This window comes from Podarcis erhardii (assembly GCF_964252035.2).
Source record: "Podarcis erhardii genome assembly, chromosome: 8".
NCBI classification, from domain to species: domain Eukaryota; kingdom Metazoa; phylum Chordata; class Lepidosauria; order Squamata; family Lacertidae; genus Podarcis; species Podarcis erhardii.
This window is the reverse complement of record NC_138499.1, coordinates 9,054,140-9,070,609: the sequence shown is the minus strand read 5'-3', so window position 1 is coordinate 9,070,609 and position 16,470 is coordinate 9,054,140. Positions and strand designations below refer to the sequence as shown.

At 41.9% G+C, this 16,470-nt stretch overlaps 1 protein-coding gene across 6 annotated transcripts in view; it reads left to right on the top strand.

The window, feature by feature from the left end:
• The window catches only part of LOC309348693 (solute carrier family 2, facilitated glucose transporter member 5-like), a 50,596-nt gene that overhangs the window by 10,070 nt on the left and 24,056 nt on the right, over window positions 1-16,470 (top strand). The window contains exons 4-11 of one of the 6 annotated variants that reach the window (XM_081874339.1): window positions 1,480-1,575; window positions 2,388-2,539; window positions 3,162-3,286; window positions 4,171-4,323; window positions 4,416-4,541; window positions 5,184-5,371; window positions 10,626-10,736; window positions 13,385-13,486. The exons of the other annotated variants lie outside the window; for them this stretch is intronic. Coding sequence (XP_081730465.1) covers window positions 1,480-1,575; window positions 2,388-2,539; window positions 3,162-3,286; window positions 4,171-4,323; window positions 4,416-4,541; window positions 5,184-5,371; window positions 10,626-10,736; window positions 13,385-13,486 — 1,053 coding nt within the window. The remainder of the gene's footprint in view (window positions 1-1,479; window positions 1,576-2,387; window positions 2,540-3,161; window positions 3,287-4,170; window positions 4,324-4,415; window positions 4,542-5,183; window positions 5,372-10,625; window positions 10,737-13,384; window positions 13,487-16,470) is intronic. 6 annotated transcript variants of the gene reach the window in all.

Here is a 16,470-nt window from a genome sequence, read left to right as displayed (position 1 = left end):
TAACCTGAAAAGGTTCTTAACCTGAGACATGCTTTGGCTAATGGGGCCTCCTGCTGCCGCTGCACCGCTGGCACACGATTTTCGTTCTTATCCTGAGGCAAAGTTCTTAACCTGGAGCAACCACTTCCTGGTTAGCAGAGTTTGTAACCTGAAGCGTCTGCAACCCAAGGTTCCACTGTACTCATTTTAGGATGCAGTTAAGTTGACTTTATGTTGTTGGTTTGCATTGACTTTTGGATGCCTTTACCTTCCATTTGTTCTGTTTACCACTGGTATTAAGTAAGCACTTTTTACCTTAAAAGTAAATGTAAAGGTACCCCTGACCATTAAGTCCAGTCAAAGACGACTCTGGGGTTGCGGCACTCATTGTGCTTTACTGGCTGAGGGAGCTGGCATTTGTCCACAGACAGTTTTTCCGGGTCATGTGGCCAGCATGACTAAGCTGCTTCTGGCAAAACCAGAGCAGTGCATGGAAACGCCATTTACCCTCCTGCCAGAGTGGTACCTATTTATCTACTTGCACTTTGACGTGCCTTTGAACTGCTAGGTTGGCAGGAGCTGGGACTGAACAACGGGAGCTCAGCTCATTGCTGGGATTCGAACCGCTGACCTTCTGATTGGCAAGCCCTAGGCTCTGTGGTTTAGACCACAGCGCCACCCATTTCCCTTACCATATATATATATATATATATCACTGGTATATTCCTTTGTTTTTAACTTGGTTGCATTATGGATTTTAATATGGTGGTAAGCTGTTCAAAGGCCCCAGTTAATGGCTGGTATGCTGATAATAAGAACCTACTGGATCAGGCCAGTGGCCTACCTGGGCCAGCATCCCATTCTCACCGAACTAACCAGATTCCGATGAGAGGCCCCCAAGCAAGACCTGAGTGCAACACAATCCCCTCCTATGGTTTCCAGAAACTGGTATTCTCTGATTCCAAAAGTGTAGAGCCATTGTGGCGTAATGGTTAGAGTGTTGGGGAAGCACCCTAGGAGAGGAGGGTTCAAATCCTCACTCAGCCTTGACCTGGGGCCAGCCACCATCTCTTAGGCCAACCTACCTCACAGGGTTGTCGTGAGGATTTAATGAAGAGGAGAACCATGCAGCACTACTTTAAGATCTTTGGGAGATAAAGGTGGCCTATAAATGTAGTAAACACAAATAAATAAATAAAATAAAATAGTAGATAATAACCATCATGACTAGCAGGAGATGGTGTGGCAATGATGATCATGTTCAGCTGGAGTAGCCAAAGTATGCAAATGTTGCCATTATAAAATAATGTCTTAATGTTTCACTCTATCTTTCAGTCTAAAAACGTTTTAGTGATAACTGTAGTTAATCAAGAGTTATTTAATGTAAGTATTCTGCTCTGTACATTCTCATTATGTTTCTTCTTCTTCTTCTTCTTCTTCTTCTTCTTCTTCTTCTTCTTCTTCCTCCTCCGCCTCCTCCTCCCCCTCCTCCTCCTGCAGGATGTTCCAATGAGGTTTATTTGGATTTCAATGGCTGCCTGCTTAATTAGTGTACAATATGGATACAATATGTGGTTACTCTACACCCCTTTTGTGGTAAGATAGCCCTGTGTTTCACATGGCTTCTTAAAGGAGGGGTTATTGTTGGCCTGGGAGACCTTTTCTCTGTTGAGCATCACATTACTTCTGGGATACATTGACAGGGAACATAGGCTGGCACTGGTGTAGCCAGACCCCAAAGTAGGCAGGACACTGCTGCAAATCTCTCTCCCTCCCCCTCCCTCTCTCTCTCACACACAGAGAACTTCCTTCTTAAGTTTTCCAAAAAGAAAAGAGAGGGGATAGTCATAGTCAATTTCCCAATGCATCCTGTTTTAAAAGCCAGTATATGACAAGCTACTGCTCAGTAAATAAAAGTAGAATATAGAAGGCAAAAAGGAGAGTGCTCCTTGCTCTTTGAGTCTAGATATTTAAAAAAGGGACATATTTTCCTATTTTCACTTGTGAAAGTGTGGACAAAACTTTTGTGATATCTCCTAGCAGGGGTGTCAACTTGAATACAATATGGTGTGGCAGGTAAGTCCCACCCCATATAATTGATCACAAGATACAGTCACACACACTGTTTGAATGGCAATGCCTATTAACTTGGAGAGGGGGTTCTGACCCCCTTAAATAGTCTATGGGAGGAGGGAAAGTGACCTCAGCCCCGAGGAGTTGGCCCCATGCCTCCTAGTTCTCAATGTGAGTGGGGGAGACATGCACACATTTTCTCTGGACATCCCAGAATTTCCTGTAGATCATTGGCCATCATTCAGTTGGTCCCAGGCTCTCGCATTCTGCTGCCACATGATCTCATGCCACATGAACAGTCCTAATCTCAAGCATTTATTGTGCTTCTCCCTCAGCTCCTACATGACTTGTTCAACATAACAACCTTTGAAGAGATGGAAGATCCAGGTTCTCAGATGTATATTGTGGCTATCACCATTGCTTTATTTCCACTTGGAGCCATTTTTGGGAGCATTCCTATTGGTTTTCTGGCCAATAGATTTGGCAGGTATCGAGGTGTGACTGCTGAACGACAAGGAGAGGGAGTGGCAGGGAGAGACACAGTGAGATCCATTTAGGTCCATGGAATCATACCTGAAAACCTTTTGTCAGCTGATAAAGCTTTGTTTGAAGGTAGTCAGAACATGCCTACCAATTGCAAGATAATCCCACCAATGCGGTTTTGATCAATTTGGTTCTTAAGACATCATCTAACATACACCAGCAGATTTTCTAATATACAGCTGAGAAAGAACCCAGAAGTTAATGGTAGAACACATGTTTACATTCAGAAGATCCCATTTTCTCTCATCATCATCCCTCAATTAAGAGATTTTATCTAGCACAGCAGAAGGTTTCTAGCTCTGGTGGAAACGTATGAGCAATCCCTCCTGATATTTATTAAGATAAAGAAAGTGTGTGAGTAATTTTACAGTGCTTGGGTGTAGAAGTTTCAGGGCCTTCCATGGGTCCTTGTTTCCTCCCATTACTATCAAACCCAGAACAAATTATCTATAAAGGGATTAGGAGATTCCTCTAATCCAATAGCTCCTCTCCCCCCCCCCTTTGCTGCTTTGATGGTATATATTGGCATCTTCCCACCTCACCTCCCCCTTTCACTTTCTTTTCAGGAGAGGAGCTATGAAGATAACGACCTTTTTGAGTCTGATCCCTCCTGTCCTCTTGGCTATTGGTGATACCCTAGATATCCATGAATTCACAATTGCTGTACGTTTCTACACTGGGATATGCACAGGTGAGTCGAGGTCCCAGGATTAGGAGTTTGGCATAGAATTCATGTTGTTAGTTTAAGCCGAGCAGAGACACTGAGCAATAGTTTGTTTCCACAACAGAGGGAGGGTGGGCTGCCAAAGAACCAAGTAAAGCAGTATCAGTGTGTCTCATTTTCACACACATCTCCCTAATTGACTTTGGAAACCAGTGTTGTGGCTCAGATAGGTCACCAAGGATGGAGTAACTGGTAGAGGTGGAATTGAAATTCTATAGGACTGTGAGTTGGAAAATGGATTTTTGTAAAATACGAAAAGAGGAATCGCTGTGCAGAATTATTATTATTTAAATATAAGTATGTGATGTCCCAAGGCCTTGGGTTAATTGGTATACTAATTATTGTACCAACAAACACACCACCATGGAGGTTGTTTGACCGTAGTTTCCATCCATCGCAGCCAATAGCTATTCCATGGCAACATGGCAACTAGACAGAGAATTGTACATGAATTGTAGTCCACTACTATCAGTTTGGCTTGTCCTGCTACCTTAATAGTGGCCAACACTATTAGTCTGAATTAAATGATTTAATGCCATTTCTCAGAGATATACAGGCTCTGGGCAAGTTCCAACAAAAGAACATTCCCAAGTTGAGAGGCAGCTACTGAGAAGACCAGTCCGTATGCCCTTGTGGGGGCCGGCTTGGTTCAGAGCTACAAGTGGATGGTGTTGCCATATCTATGGTGTGAGATGTGAAATGTTGGTGACATTTTGCAAAATTCTCCAAAAGGACAGCTTGGCAACATGAGATATGACTTGCATGGCCTACTGGAGCCTCTGGGTTGTTCATACATTTTGCACATATCACATGTTCATTGTGATTTGTCTGCTTATTTATCAACTAAATAGGACTAATCTCCGTTGTTGTTCCTCTGTATCTTGGAGAGATCGCCCCTGCAAGCGTGAGGGGAGCTTTCGTCATGATGCCCCAGCTATTTTATGCTTTGGGCGTCCTTGCGGGTCAGCTAATTGTTTTTGAAGAATTATTTAAGATGCGAGAAGGTAATTAAGAGAAATTAATCCTTTGGCTTATATGAGATCAGATGCATGGCCACAGTTTCTCCACATTGTTGTCACTCTATCTTCTTGCACAGGTTACCTGATTGTGATGGGCATTTCTGGGGTCATGCCAGTTTTTCAGATCATACTACTACCCTTCTTTCCTGAAAGTCCGAGATATCTGTTCATTCAGAGGAAGAATGCAGAGAGTGCAAGGGAAGGTACAATACCTTGAATTGTATTGAGATTTCTGGGTGTGAGCATCATACATAGCCATGAGAACCCATCAGGCTGAAGAGTTGTATTTTTCCAAGTTGATGGAGTTGCAAACAGATTTTTTTCTGGAAATAGTTGACATGGAATGAATGCTAACCTTCTGCTAGATATCCAGAAGAGACCTTTAAGTTGTGGGAAGGGTCACATAAATTGTGGAAATTATCAGTTAAATAAATGCCTGGAAGTGGAATAAAGTACTGTCTGAATGCAGCCGAATGTGCAAAATGATTGCTGACTCCTCCCCACTACTGCCTACTGGGTTCCCCCACTCTCCAAGTTTTAGTTTCATTTGTATGTGACTTCCATTTTCTGAAAAAGGTCCCTTTTATTTTGCTTTGAATAGCTTCCTTAACTCCGTTCATTCACTACAGCGGTATCCCCTTGGCCATGTTAGATATTATTACCAATCAGAGTTGTATATTCTAGCTGAACATTTATGCTGACCATTTTAAATAACTTCCAGACATTCTAAAGAGATTTGACCCTCTGGACTTCCCCTTTCCCGCTTCCTTCTTAACAATATCCTCATTCTTCTGAAACTCTTATTCTACTGAATTCAAATACTTTCTGCCTCTTTTCCCATGCAGAACTGAAGGTGCTGAGAGGCAAGGATGATGTGGAGAATGAAATAGACGAACTCCGTCAGGAGGACCTCTTTGAGAAAGCAGAAAAGAACATGACTGCTGTTAAACTGCTATCATCCCCCAACCTGAGATTTCAGGTCATCGCCACAGTTCTCTTGACGAGTGGTGCACAGCTTAATGGCATTGGTGCGGTAAGTAAGGCAATGCCCCCCCCCAAAAAAATGTTTGGAGGTGGAGCCAGATAAATGAGGGCTCATAATGTTTAATGGCTGTGGCACCAATTATCACTGCTTGTCTCTAGGCACAGCAGATTATTTCTACTCAGTGAACTACTCTGTGGGTTTTGTTGGGACTTCAATGTTCATCAGTCATAGCTAGGAGCTGCTGTCCAATAGCACCTGGAGAATTACAAGTTCTCCATCCATGCACAAGTTATAGTCAGGCTCTAGGGGAAATATGGTATTGCCTGGGAGTAAAGGTTTGACTGCTGCAGAGCACTAAGATCAGTTTGGTTTAAACTTGAATCATGCAGTGGAAAAGATTATCACTGGCCTTTCTGAAATTTTGAGTGTACTACATTATTTGTGTGCCAAGACTCCATGACCTTGCAGTTCCTTAAGGGTGATTAATCAGACAAGACAACAGCATATGGTTTTATGGGATCAAATAGGCCACAACTTTTACTGGTTACAGATGTGGTTTGACATAGGCATTGGGTGAAACCAAACTATATCATATTATATCATGCCAGCCCAACTGCTGGGAGTGCATCTAAGGAGAAACCACCATTAGGGGAAGACCTATGACCTACATCAAACAGGGGTATCCCCTCCCCGAGTTTGGTATCCCCCCCCCCAAGTGTGGAGGAGTAGGAGTGGTATGGCCCTAGAGCTCATCTGGGCTTCAGACAGAAGCCACTCCACCTCGGCTTACCCAGAGTTCTCCTTAGCATTTACAGTTGGGGCTGAGACAAGCTTCAACCCTTACAAGCATCAACCATTCACTGTAAGCAGTAACTGAGCTCTAAGTAGACCAAGAGCTGTATATACCAACTTTCTATCTTTGGGATGTTGGAAAACTTGCCCCCTCGGGAGAGGCTGGCCCCTCTCCCAGGCTCCTGGGGTTTGTTTGCCGGTGATCTACCCTGACTGACATCCCTGCAGTCCAGGGAGATCTTGATAGGCAACATCTCCCTGCGTAGAAGATGCACACCCCCTTCTTCCTTGCATACCAGCAGGAGAAAGAAGATAGTCAGAAAGTCTATTACATCTCGTTTATTTCTGACTGTACAAAAGAACCAAAAAACATGTCCGTTCTCTCAGACTCCACCAAGCAACAGACTGAGACTTCCTTTACACAAGCAACAGGAAGGTCTCATAGTACACTGAGAACAAATCCCTGTGAATCCTGTGAACTGCCGTGTACATCCTGTCCCACGGTCAGGCACATCATGTGATGTAAACATCGAGCTGCTTGTTTGCAGCTGCGTAGTACTCATATTTCAACATGGGAATCATGCAAATTCAGTTCAGTCTGTTTGATTGAAGGAAACTCAACATGATGATGTCATGTAACATATCTCTCTTAATTAACATTCCTTGGTGAAGGGGGAACATTCCAAGAACATCCCATTAAGCCCTTTTTGCAAAGGAAGAAAACCAAGAGTCTCTACTGCTAGCAGGTGCTGTTTAATTTCCCAACTATTACAATTTCTATTTTTGTAGGGGGTTTTTTAATTATTTTTTTCACTCCTCTAACATGTAAACAAACTGGCAGTAGACACAAATTCATCCCATGACTTGTGAATTGTCCTTCAAACTCTGAGAAAGATTCTGGAAGTAGAGGTGGAAGGCAAGCTGATGTGTGCTGCATATCTTACATACCCCTTCCTTGTGACTCAATAATATTAAATCTGGTGTAGGCAAATAAAATGGTGGCTCTGAGTCACAGGAGTTGTTAAGGAATCCTGGCAATCTGGGAGACAATGCTAAAGTAAACACATTCACTGTGTGTGTTCCACATTCACTGAGGAAGTGAACATCTAAATTAAGGGCAGCTGAAACACAAGGTTAAATGCAGGTCATAAGAGCCCAAGAAGCAGACCAGTGGAATAATAGAATAATAAGATCAAATAATTGTAGAGTTGGGGATGAACCCAAAGGCATCCAGTCCAGCCCCCTGCAATGCAGGAATCTCAACTAAAGCATCCATGGCTTATGGCCATCCAACCTCTGCTTAAAAACAACCAAGGAAGGAAAGCCCACAAGCTCCCAAAGGGAGACCATTCCATTGTTGAACAGCTGGTGTAGTCACATAAGGTTTTGAGGCTGAACGGGCAAAGATCGCACAAACGTACTGTAGCTTTCTCTGGCTGGTGAGGAAGTGGGAACTGAGACAAGCCCTATTTGGAACCCTAATAGCATTGTGAAAGCCAATCAGGAGATCTATGAATGTGGCAGCCAGACTGGTGACTGGGAGTGGCCCCCCGAGACCATATTACACCCGTCCTTAAAGACCTACATTGGCTCCCAGTACGTTTCCAAGCACAATTCAAAGTGTTGGTGCTGACTTTTAAAGCCCTAAACGGCCTTGGCCCAGTATACCTGAAGGAGCGTCTCCACCCCCCATCGTTCAGCCTGAACACTGAGGTGCAGAGCCAAGCAACTTCTGGCGGTTCCCTCCCTGCAAGAAGTGAGGTTACAGGGAACCAGGCAGAAGGCCTTCTCAGTAGTGGTGCCCACCCTGTGGAATGCCCTCCCATCAGATGTCAAGGAAATAAACAACTATACAACTTTTAGAAGACATCTGGATGCAGTCCCCTTTAGGGAAGTTTTTAATGTTTGATATTTTATTCTGTTTCTAATCTGTTGGGAGCAGCCCAGAGTGACCGGGGAAACCCAGCCAGATGGGTGGGGTATAAATAATAAGTTGTAGTAGTTGTTGTAGTAGTAGTATTTGTTGTTGTCGTCAGAAAGTTCTTCCTGATATTTAGTTGGAATCTTCTTTCTTCTAACTTGAAGCCATTGGTTTGAGTCCTACCCCCCAGAGCAGGAGAAAAGAAGCTTGTTCCCCCTTCCATGTGACAGCCGTTGAGATAATTGAAGATGGCTACCATATCTTCTCTCAGTCTCATCTTATCCTGCCTAAACATATCCAACTCCTTCAACCAGTCATCATAAGGCTTGCTTTACAGACGCTTGATCATCTTAGTCGTCCTCCTCTCCACACGTTCCAGCTTGTAATATCCTTATTAAATTGTGATTCCCAGACAAATTACTCCAGAGACTCAGATAGATTGGTACAGAGAAAGCTTTTTATATGTGTTGTATATGCATTATAAGCAATGGCAAACCTAGACAGCAGCTTAAAAAGCAGAGACATCACCTTGCCAACAAAGGTCCGTATAGTTAAAGCTATGGTTTTCCCAGTAGTGGTGTAAGGAAGTGAGAGCTGGAACATAAAGAAGGCTGGTCGCCGAAGAATGGATGCTTTTGAATTATGGTGCTGGAGGAGACTCTTGAGAGTCCCATGGACTGCAAGAAGATCAAATCTATCCATTCTGAAGGAAATCAGTCCTGAGTGCTCACTGGAAGGACAGATCCTGAAGCTGAGGCTACAGTACTTTGCCCACCTCAGGAGAAGAGAAGACTCCCTGGAAAAGACCCTGATATTGGGAAAGATGGAGGGCACAAGGAGAAGGGAACGACAGAGGACAAGATGGTTGGACAGTGTTCTCGAAGCTACCAGTATGAGTTTGACCAAACTGCGGGAGTCAGTAGAAGACAGGAGTGCATGGCGTGCTCTGGTCCATGAGGTCACGAAGAGTCAGACACGCCTAAATGACTAAACAACAACAAAGCCCAGCATCTTGTTCCCCACATTGGCCAACCAGATGCCTAAGGAAACCCTAAACAGGATTCTTCAGTTCCTCAGTATCTTGAGTCACCACCAGTTGCTCCTTCGTTTCATATTAGACTATTATTTAGGTATAATTTGGATGTTTGACAGTTGACAGTTAAGTCCAGTCGTGAACAACTATAGGGTTGTGGTGCTCATCTCACTTTACTGGCCAAGGGAGCCGGCGTTTGTCCGCATACAGCTGTCAGGTCATGTGAGCAGCATGACTAAGCCACTTATGGTGAAACCAGAGCAGCGCTCAAAAACATCGTTTACCTGCCCACCGAAGCGGTACCTATTTATCTACTTGCACTTTGACATGCTTTCTTTTTTTTTTTATAAATATTTATTAAAGTTTTTAAATATAAATGCACAAATAATAAACAATCTTACTTCTATCACAGACATAATTTCATGACTTCTTTGGACTCCCTCGCGTCTCCCGCTCCCATTTACATCGTTAAAAGTTTTTTCCAAACAAATTATCAACTTGTTTACAATCTCATGTCCACACATTCAAATATAATCTAGCACTTCTTCCAAAAAGTTTTATATTTTCTTTAGTCTCACTTATCATCAAATTTCAAATCTAATTTAGTGGTGGCCAATTTTTTATAATCTAGCATCCTTCTTAACATTCAACCAAATTACAATGTTTTTGTAGATACTTCTTGAATTTCTCCCAGTCTTCCTCCATCTTCTCTTCTCCCAGGTCACGGATTCTGCCAGTCATCTGCACTTTTGAGTCACCACCAGTTGCTCCTTCGTTTCATATTAGACTATTATTTAGGTATAATTTGGATGTTTGACAGTTGACAGTTAAGTCCAGTCGTGAACAACTATAGGGTTGTGGTGCTCATCTCACTTTACTGGCCAAGGGAGCCGGCGTTTGTCCGCATACAGCTGTCAGGTCATGTGAGCAGCATGACTAAGCCACTTATGGTGAAACCAGAGCAGCGCTCAAAAACATCGTTTACCTGCCCACCGAAGCGGTACCTATTTATCTACTTGCACTTTGACATGCTTTCGAACTGCTAGGTTGGCAGGAGCTGGGACCGAACAACGGAAGCTCACCCCGTTGCGGGGATTCGAGCCACCAACCTTCTGATTGGCAAGCCCTGTGGCTCTGTGGTTTAGACCACAGCGCCACCCGCGTCCCTTACCATATATATACCACTGGTATATTTCTTTGGTTTTAACTTGGTTGTATTACGGATTTTAATATGGTGGTAAGCCGTTCAAAGACCCAAGTTAATGGTTGGTATACTGATAATTTAATAATATGCTGGATCAGGCTGGTGGCCTACCAGAGAGCCAGTGTGGTGTAGTGGTTAAGAGCGATAGACTCGTAATCTGGGGAACCGGGTTCGCGTCTCCGCTCCTCCAGACGCAGCTGCTGGGTGACCTTGGGCCAGTCACACTTCTTGAAGTCTCTCAGCCCCACTCACCTCACAGAGTGTTTGTTGTGGGGGAGGAAGGGAAAGGAAGGGAAAGGAGTAGGGAAAGGTTGACCAAGACTAGACTATTATTATTTTTTTCTGATTTCAGGTGCACTATTATGTAGATACAATCTGGATGTCTGCAGGGGGGCAAGAAAAAATGGCCCGGTACCTTCGTATAGTATTTACTGCTGCTGGCTCAATCGCAATCTTGATCACGGTAAGCCTTTTCCACTTCTTTGTCTCTTTCCTTTTGAATCTTAAAACTCACTGTTCTTCAAAGGAAATAAATTTAAGTTTCACAGTCTCCCCCCGTCCACAACAGCCTCATGAAAAATAATCATTAGCATTTTTATCCCACCCTTCTTCCAAGGAGCATGGGGCATTCTCATTTTATACTCCAAAGAATCGAGTCTATCACTACTTACTACACACCTTATCTGCTCTCATAATAGGAACATTGAAAGATTCTTGTTGGAGACTCTAGATGAGAAAAAGGCCCATCTAGTCCAGAATCCTGTTCTCAGAGGGTGTGAAGTTATGTTGAAAAAATATCCCACAAATGTAAAATTAGGTTACACAGTGGTACCCTCCGGTTACAGACGTGTCAGGTTACAGACTCCGCTACAACAGAAATAGTACCTTGGGTTAAGAACTTTGCTTCAGGATGAGAACAGAAATTGTGTGGCGGCAGTGGGAGGCCCCATTAGCTAAAGCGGTACCTCAGGTTAAGAATGGACCTCCAGAATGAATTAAGTTCTTAACCAGAGGTACCACTGTACAGCATTAGCTTGCTTACACTGACACTATCAATGAACTCTTAAAAGGTTAGTTAGTCGGACTTCCGGGTTAGCGCGAACGGCTAATGGCGGATTCCCTCCGAGCTCCGGAGGGAATCGGCTCTGCTGAAGACGGGTCTTGCCGTGCCGGCGACACGGGGACCCTCAGAAACCGCAGGCGCGGAAGCCTGCGGACTTGGTGACTCGGTGGGCACCTTAAGCGCCCTCCCCGACCCACGAAGAGCCTTTTTAAAGGCTACGGAGAGGGTACGGAGAGTAGTGTGGTGCTGAGAGTAGACCGCTACTTCAGTAGAGCGAAGCCGCAAGCCATGGCCGGAGAGCACTGACTTTCTTCCCAAAATTTGGACTGGATAACAAAGGACCCGTGAGTAGTGGAATTTGGACTTTAAAAATTTTTTTTATCCTTTGAATTCGGCACGATCGGGGGATGTGTTAAAGGGAAGTCCGCACCCCCTCTACTTATAGACGATTTAAAGCAAGGAACGGAGAATTAAGGCGGAATGAATACTGTTTTGATGATTTAAAAGTTTTTCACAAATTTGTTAGAAGAAGATTTCGTGCTGGAGAGAAAGGGAGGAACTTTGGAACTTTGTGTGTAATCCACCCCAAAACCCGGGAGTGTCCTGTTTGGGTGCCGGAGGAAGAAGTGAAAGGAGTTTGACAGCTGTCAAAGAAGCTGTCAAACGGGCGGACAAAGTAAAGAATTTTGTTATTTAACAACTCTCTGAATTAAAGGTGATACATTTGAACTGAGGCAATTGGAAACAAAGTAGTGATTATAACAAAGTAACAGATTATTGGAAAAGGACTACTAAATAACTGAAAGCCCCCTAGGGGGAATTAGTGACATTACAATGGCTGCAGAGGGAAAATTACTGGCGGAGATAGAAAAAATGTTCTTTCTCGTGGGAATCCTGCAAGAGCAGAGTATGGCTCTGAGCAAAGTATTTATGACCTTGAATTTTGAAACAAACAACTCTGCTGAATGCACAAAGAAGACGTATGATAAAAACTCTGCAGCTGAGCAGGAAGAGATGCTTTTGGAATTGACAGAGAAGAAAGAAGGAGTGCAGACACTACAAGTGGAAAATATCAACCAGGAATCTACATTGTTAGAGTATGAGCAAGAAGACCTTTGGATTACAAACCTGCGAAAGATGAGAAAGAAGAAGAGGGAAGTCCCTGGAGTACTTGGAATATTAAAACTAAAAAGAATAAAGCAACATGATTGGGACTTTCCTCTTGAGTATGGAAAAGTAGATGATCCTTCGCAGCAAACACTTTTTAACATTCTGGATGAAAGAAAATATGATGTAACTCTGACTGAACTCCTTCGGGGTCTTAGGACCAACAAAGAGGACTACCAATATAGTTGGCAGAGAGGGGCTGACAGAGAATCAGACGCCTCGGACGTGAGGAATCCGGGCTAAGAACTATTTTTTGTTTGTTTTTTGGACATTTGTTTGGGAAGGGACAGAAACCGGGGCGGGGGGGGAGAGAGAATAGAATTATAAAATGCTATGATTTGTTTTATTTGGTCAATGTGACCTATAATTAATATAATAAAGGGAAAATTTGTGGAAGGGAAGTTAGATCGACCTTAAAAAAAAGAAATTAATGATTATAAGAGAATTGGATAAGTTGAATATAGATAAACAAAAAGAATTAAATTTTTAAAAGCAATATGAATATGTTTAAGACGTTAGGTAAGAACTTGCTGAATTAATTATTGGAACTGGGATGTAAGAGGAGGGGGTGGGGGGAAGTCAATGAAAGTGGGTAAAGAAAATTAGGGTATGAAATTGTATTTGTGTGTTTTTGTCTTTGTCTCTGTGTTTGTTGTTATAAAATGTAAAAACCCAATAAAAATTATTTTAAAAAAAATAAAAATAAAAGGTTAGTTAGTCAGGACTTGCCTTTTAAGAAGCCACACTGATATATTCATCCATATGCTTCCTAATATTAGCTTTAATAATGTTTTGTACCAGTTTTACAGGAACCAATATAAGCTAACTTATGTTGCATTGTACTTTCCTGTATCTCCTTTCCTCCTCTTTATATTCTCTAGATGTGTATTGCTGATTCTAAGGGACATAGGTATCTGCTTCTGATTGGCTTTGCGATGTGCAGCATCACCTGTGTTCTGTTAACCATGGCCCTGGAAATAGAGGTTTGTAATTGAGAGCTGAGAATCACCAAATGGGCTGTCATTTAGCCCCATTCTTGGTCCCCCTATACTCCGTGCTATGTATTTTTTTATATATATATAATAATCTTTATTGAGTTTTACAAAAAGAGATTTACAAAGCAAACACACACACACACACACACACACACACAAACAAAGAAAACAAAAAACAAAATTTAAAAAGAAAAATTAAAAATCACTTTTTCAAATATCATACCATTCATTAACTTATTTTCATGACTTCCTCACATCTCCCTTTTTTGTATTCCATTTACAAATTCATTCAGCAAATTCATACCCTCTTATTTTACCCTTAATTATTTATCCTCACGTGTTATAACTTCTAATCATATTGCTAGAACCACTTCATTTCATTCCAACATCATTCGCATTCAAAAATTTTGCAGTGTTTCTGTAAATACATTTTAAATTTCTTCCAATCTTCTTCCACCGACTCTTCTCCCTGGTCTCGGATTCTGCCAGTCATTTCCGCCATCTCCATGTACTCTATTACTTGCATCTGCCAATCTTCCAGAGTGCGTACATCCTGTGTCTTCCAATGCTTTGCAATAAGGATTCTCGCTGCTGCTGTTGCATACATAAAAAAAGTTCTGTCCTTCTTTAACACCAATTGGCCGACTATGCCCAGGAGAAAAGCCTCTGGTTTTTTAGGAAAAGTGTACCTGAGTACCTTTTTTAGTTCATTGTATATCATCTCCCAGAAGGCCTTAATCCTTGGGCACGTCCACCAAAGGTGAAAGAATGTGCCTTCAGTTTCTTTACATTTCCAACATTTGTTATCGGGCAAATGATAGATTTTTGCAAGCTTGACTGGGGTCATGTACCACCTATACATCATTTTCATGATATTCTCTCTTAAGGCATTACATGCCGTGAATTTAATCCCGGTGGTCCATAACTTCTCCCAGTCTGCAAACATAATGTTATACCCTATATCTTGTGCCCATTTTATCATAGCAGATTTTACCGTTTCTTCCTCAGTGTTCCATTTCAACAGCAAATTATACATTCTTGACAATATCTTAGCATTGGGCTCTAACAATTCTGTCTCTAACTTTGATTTTTCCACCTGGAAGCCCACTTTCTTATCTTGGTTATAAACCTCTCTTATTTGAAAATAATGTAGCCAGTCTCGCACCTTATCTTTAAGTTTCTCGTAACTCTGCAGTTTCAATTTGTCACCTTCCTCTTCCAAAATTTCCCAATACTTTGGCCATTTAGTCTCCATATTAAGTTTTTTCAACGCTTTCGCTTCCATATGTGAGAGCCACCTTGGGGTTTTACTTTCCAAAAGATCTTTATATCTCGACCATACATTAAACAATGCTTTCCTGACAGTATGGTTTTTAAAAGCCTTATGTACTTTAACCTTGCCATACCACAAATATGCATGCCATCCAAATGCATTATCATAACCTTCAAGATCTAAGATGTCTGTGTTTTCAAGAAGTAGCCATTCCTTCAACCAGCAAAAAGCTGCTGATTCATAATAAAGTTTCAAGTCTGGCAGGGCAAATCCCCCTCTATCTTTAGAATCCGTAAGTATCTTAAATTTTATTCTGGGCTTTTTGCCCTGCCAGACAAATCTAGAGATATCTCTTTGCCACCTCTTGAAACAATCCATCTTGTCAATAATTTGTAACGATTGAAACAAAAACAACATTCTCGGCAATACATTCATCTTAATAACAGAAATTCGGCCTAGCAAGGAAAGCTTCAAATTTGTCCAAATTTCCAAATCTTTTTTCACTTCTGACCAACATTTTTCATAATTGTCTTTAAAGAAGTTCACATTCTTAGAGGTCATGTTTACCCCCAGGTATTTTACCTTCTTTACCAATGTTAAATCTGTCTCCTTCTGAAACCTTTCTCTTTCAATCGGAGTCAAAAAAAAAATCCAAAACCTTAGTTTTTGTCTTATTTAACTTAAATCCTGCCACTTGACCAAAGTCCTGGATTAGTTCTAATGCCCTCTTAGTGCTAGCTATTGGCTCTTGTAATGTCAAAACAAGGTCATCTGCAAAAGCTTTAAGTTTGTAATGTTTGACTCCGACCTGAATGCCCTGTATCAAACGGTCCCTTCTTATCATGTTAAGCAAGACTTCCAGGACTGAAATAAAAAGTAATGGGGAAATTGGGCAGCCTTGTCGTGTCTCTTTCTCAATTCTAAACTCTTCTGTCACCACATTATTAACTATCAGTTTAGCCTTTTGTTCAGAATAAATCACACCTATACCATTTTCAAAGTTTTCTCCTACCCCCATCCCCTGAAGATTTTTCTTCATAAAACTCCAAGAGATATTGTCAAAGGCTTTCTCCACATCTACAAATATCAAAACTGCTTCTGTATTGATGTTCACTTGTAGCTTTTCTAGAATGTTAATTATATTCCTCATGTTGTCAGATAGATGTCTACCAGGGAGAAAGCCAGCCTGGTCTTTATGTATCGTTTCAGCTAAAACTTTTTTCAATCTCTTGGCCAAAATATCTGCAAACATTTTCTAATCCACATTTAAAAGGGATATGGGACGGTAGTTCTTAAGTTGCGTCTTCTCAGTCTCATCTTTTGGTATAAGTGTGATGTATGCTTCTTGCCACGACTCTGGCACTTTTCCCCCCTCCATAATTCCGTTGCAGACCTCCCTTAGTGGTTGGATTAAATAGTCTTTCAAAGTTCTGTAATATTTGGAGGTTAGTCCATCAGGCCCTGGAGACTTGCCCATTTGCATATTCTGAATGGCACCTTCAATTTCTTGTTCTGTTATTTTGTAATTCAGAAGCAGTTTATTTTCTTGAGAGATTTTTTGCAGTCCATTAACTTTCAAAAAATGGTCAATTTCAGTCTCATTCTGTGGCCCTTGTGTGTAGAGTTGTTTAAGGTATCTCTGAAAACAATTTCTTATCTCCTGTGGATTCTGAATGCTCTTTCCATCAACTTCAAGGTT